The sequence below is a fragment of the Centroberyx affinis genome, unplaced genomic scaffold (genome assembly GCF_046629955.1).
Source record: "Centroberyx affinis isolate AG114_WGS23_722 - 3 ecotype Tasmania unplaced genomic scaffold, CSIRO-AGI_Caff_v1 ptg009522l_1, whole genome shotgun sequence".
In the NCBI taxonomy this organism is placed as follows: domain Eukaryota; kingdom Metazoa; phylum Chordata; class Actinopteri; order Beryciformes; family Berycidae; genus Centroberyx; species Centroberyx affinis.
Window position 1 is genome coordinate 3,739 of NW_027284557.1, and position 4,662 is coordinate 8,400.

General features: G+C 39.1%; 1 protein-coding gene across 1 annotated transcript; it reads right to left on the reverse strand.

Moving 5' to 3' along the window:
• Positions 1-2,565: 2,565 nt before the first annotated feature.
• Positions 2,566-4,332, reverse strand: LOC139640498 (uncharacterized protein PF3D7_1120600-like). Its single transcript, XM_071514672.1, has one exon. It carries the CDS (start codon positions 4,330-4,332, stop codon positions 2,566-2,568), a length of 1,767 nt encoding a protein of 588 aa, XP_071370773.1.
• Positions 4,333-4,662: the final 330 nt, after the last annotated feature.

A 4,662-nucleotide genomic window follows, 5' to 3' on the forward strand; every position in this document is an offset into this window, starting at 1 on the left:
GACCTGGACCTGGATCTGGGACCTGGACCTGGACCTGGATCTGGATCTGGATCCTGGACCTGGACCTGGACCTGGACCTGGACCTGGACCTGGACCTGGACCTGAATCTGGATCTGGACCTGGATCTGGATCTGGATCTGGTTTAGCAGGCGGAGCTGCGGCTCTGTGGACGACCCAAACTCCGCCCCCTCCACCTTGGCCCCGCCCCCTCCACCTTGGCTCCGCCCCTGCCTCTCTTTGGCTCCGCCTCCAAAAACATCAACAAACAACCTGCAGCTTCCAAAGCTTCAGGAGACGATGGAGGAGGAAACTCTGCTCCAGCTGATGCATTCTGGGGGTTTAGCTCCGCCCCTCTCCAGGTCTGTGTTTGTGTTTCTGAAAGTAAACATTCAGCTGATCTTTAAAGGGACAGGACAGGTCACATGGTTTCTACTCTCTGCTGTAATATTGGTTTCACCTCTAAAGAGACACTGGATCTGTGTGTGTGTGTGTGTGTGTGTGTGTGTGTGTGTGTGTGTGTGTGTCTGTGTGTCTGTGTGTGTGTGTGTGTGTGTGTGTGTGTGTGTGTGTGTGTGTGTGTGTGAGATAAGAATGGTTCTAGCCGTCAGCTTCACTAAACCTGACATGAATAGAGAAGAGAGAGAAGGAAGAAAGGAGTGACACACACACACACACACACACACACACACACACACACACACACACACATGCACACACACACACGCACGCACGCACGCACACACACACACACACACACACACACACTCCTTGCTGCTGTTATCATGTGTGTCATCTTGTTCTATTAAAGAGCTTCTTCTCCTTATCAGCTCTGACCTCCATACAGACACTGATAACTGTGTGTGTGTGTGTGTGTGTGTGTCTGTGTGTGTGTGTGTGTGTGTGTGTGTGTGTGTGTGTGTGTGTGTGTGTGTGTGTGTGTGTGTTTGTGTGTGTGTGTGTGTGTGTGTGTGTGTGTGTGTGTGTGTGTGTGTGTGTGTGTGTGTGTGTGTGTGTGTCTAGCTGAAGGCTTCACTGATAATACTGAGGAAACTTCTATATCAGTAACACAAACAGATCAGAGGTCTGTCTTACAGCGCTGTTTCCATGACGCTGCACGGAGCACGGAGCGCTCTGATTGGTCGATCACAGGGGATCAGCTGCTCCGGCGTCCCCTTCCTCCAGCTGCGTCGCTATCGTGGCGTCCATGTTTGTTTTTTACCGGGGATTGCCGCCACCTCTGCTTCCTGTTCCTGTCTTCTTCTCTGTTTTATTTTGGTGCGATGTGTTTGTTTTAAACGCTGCCTCCCAACATGCTGCACAGCACCACAGAAGAAGAAAAACTGAAGTGTAAAGATCAGTTTATAGAACAGAGATGTCTGATCGCCTGCTGCACATCACTACAGTCTCCAGCAGAGACAGGAGAGTGATTACAGATCACAGAGCTTCAGTCCTTTACTCTCATCTAGTTACTTTACTTTGTTACTGTAGTTCTAAACAGCATCTAGTTACTTTACTAAGTTTGTCTTTATTAAAGGAACTCAGTCAGTTTCAAGTTTCCTGCTTAAAAACTTCACAGCCGAGTCACTGCTGTTATCTACTGATCTGTTATCTACTGATCTGTTATCTACTGATCTGTTATCTACTTATCTGTTATCTACTGATCTGTTATCTACTGATCTGTTATCTACTGATCTGTTATCTACTTATCTGTTATCTACCGATCTGTTATCTACTGATCTGTTATCTACTGATCTGTTATCTACTTATCTGTTATCTACTGATCTGTTATCTACTTATCTGTTATCTACTTAACAAGCAGCTTTCATTTATTCGGGGTCTGATGGTCTTTATGGTAAACCAGTATGATCACAGAGGCAGGCTTGATTAGTCATGTCTGGTCTAAATAATAAACAGCAGACAGCCTCACAACACATTGGCAGCTGCTTTCAGTTCTCAGATGTTCAGTAACAGCAATGTTCTTCATGTTCTTCATGTTCTTCATGTTCTTACTGTTCTTATTGTTCTTAATGTTCTTACTGTTCTTCATGTTCTTCATGTTCTTCATGTTCTTACTGTTCTTATTGTTCTTAATGTTCTTACTGTTCTTCATGTTCTTCATGTTCTTCATGTTCTTCATGTTCTTATTGTTCTTCATGTTCTTCATGTTCTTCATGTTCTTCATGTTCTTATTGTTCTTCATGTTCTTCATGTTCTTCATGTTCTTATTGTTCTTCATGTTCTTCATGTTCTTCATGTTCTTCATGTTCTTATTGTTCTTCATGTTCTTCATGTTCTTCATGTTCTTATTGTTCTTCATGTTCTTCATGTTCTTCATGTTCTTCATGTTCTTCATGCTCTTAATGCTCTTAATGTTCGTCATGTTCTTCATGTTCTTACTGTTCTTCATGTTCTTCATGTTCTTACTGTTCTTCATGTTCTTCATGTTCTTCATGTTCTTCATGCTCTTAATGCTCTTAATGTTCGTCATGTTCTTCATGTTCTTATTGTTCTTATTGTTCTTCATGTTCTTCATGTTCTTATTGTTCTTATTGTTCTTCATGTTCTTCATTTCTTCATGTTCTTCATGCTCTTAATGCTCTTAATGTTCTTCATGTTCTTCATGTTCTTATTGTTCATATTGTTCTTCATGTTCTTCATGTTCTTCATGCTCTTAATGCTCTTATTGTTCTTCATGTTCTTATTGTTCTTATTGTTCTTCATGTTCTTCATGTTCTTCATGTTCTTCATGCTCTTAATGCTCTTAATGTTCTTCATGTTCTTCATGTTCTTATTGTTCATATTGTTCTTCATGTTCTTCATGCTCTTAATGCTCTTAATGTTCTTCATGTTCTTCATGTTCTTCATGCTCTTCATGTTCTTCATGTTCTTCATGCTCTTAATGCTCTTCATGTTCTTCATGTTCTTAATGCTCTTAATGCTCTTAATGTTCTTCATGTGCTTCATGTTCTTCATGTTCTTTATGTTCTTCATGCTCTTAATGCTCTTCATGTTCTTCATGTTCTTAATGCTCTTAATGTTCTTCATGCTCTTCATGCTCTTAATGTTCTTCATGTTCTTCATGTTCTTTATGTTCTTCATGCTCTTAATGCTCTTAATGTTCTTCATGTTCTTCATGTTCTTATTGTTCTTATTGTTCTTCATGTTCTTCATGTTCTTCATGTTCTTATTGTTCTTATTGTTCTTCATGTTCTTCATGCTCTTAATGCTCTTCATGTTCTTCATGTTCTTAATGCTCTTAATGCTCTTAATGTTCTTCATGTTCTTCATGTTCTTCATGCTCTTCATGCTCTTAATGTTCTTCATGTTCTTCATGTTCTTTATGTTCTTCATGCTCTTAATGCTCTTCATGTTCTTAATGCTCTTAATGCTCTTCATGTTCTTCATGTTCTTCATGTTCTTCATGCTCTTCATGCTCTTAATGTTCTTCATGTTCTTCATGTTCTTTATGTTCTTCATGCTCTTAATGCTCTTCATGTTCTTCATGTTCTTTATGTTCTTCATGCTCTTAATGCTCTTCATGTTCTTCATGTTCTTAATGCTCTTAATGCTCTTAATGCTCTTCATGTTCTTCATGTTCTTCATGTTCTTCATGCTCTTCATGCTCTTAATGTTCTTCATGTTCTTCATGTTCTTCATGTTCTTCATGCTCTTAATGCTCTTAATGTTCTTCATGTTCTTAATGCTCTTAATGCTCTTAATGCTCTTAATGCTCTTAATGTTCTTCATGCTCTTAATGCTCTTAATGTTCTTCATGTTCTTCATGTTCTTCATGCTCTTAATGCTCTTAATGCTCTTAATGTTCTTCATGTTCTTCATGTTCTTCATGCTCTTAATGTTCTTCATGTTCTTCATGTTCTTCATGTTCTTAATGCTCTTAATGCTCTTAATGTTCTTCATGTTCTTCATGTTCTTCATGTTCTTAATGCTCTTAATGCTCTTCATGTTCTTCATGTTCTTCATGCTCTTAATGCTCTTAATGTTCTTCATGCTCTTAATGTTCTTCATGTTCTTCATGTTCTTCATGTTCTTAATGTTCTTCATGTTCTTCATGTTCTTCATGTTCTTCATGTTCATCATGCTCTTAATGTTCTTCATGTTCTTCATGTTCTTCATGTTCTTAATGCTCTTAATGTTCTTCATGCTCTTAATGTTCTTCATGTTCTTCATGTTCTTCATGTTCTTAATGCTCTTAATGCTCTTAATGTTCTTCATGTTCTTCATGTTCTTCATGTTCTTCATGTTCTTCATGCTCTTCATGCTCTTAATGTTCTTCATGCTCTTAATGTTCTTCATGTTCTTCATGTTCTTCATGTTCTTCTTGTTCATTAAAGTAAATCTGTTTCTTTATCCAGGTCTAGATAAACATCATGAATCGTCTCCTCAGTGTTTTATTCTCCAGTTTGTCACTAAAGTCTGTTCTTCCAGATCTGCTGGTTCTGTTTAATTTGAGCTCAGAGAGTTAATCCACGTTAGGATGAGAGAGTTCCATAATGTTGTCATGACAACTGAGCCAGAGACAGGGTCAAAGTTCAGTCCAGTTTAAGTCTCAGTGATGACAGATCGCCTGTCACTGGAAACAACATGTCATGTGACCCACGACAGAATATGATCATCGCCGTGGAGACCATCATGAATCACTGA

Coding starts and splice junctions, on each gene's coding strand:
- LOC139640498 (XM_071514672.1), bottom strand. CDS start 4,332: ATGAAGAACATGAAGAACATGAAGAACATTAAGAGCATGAAGAACATT.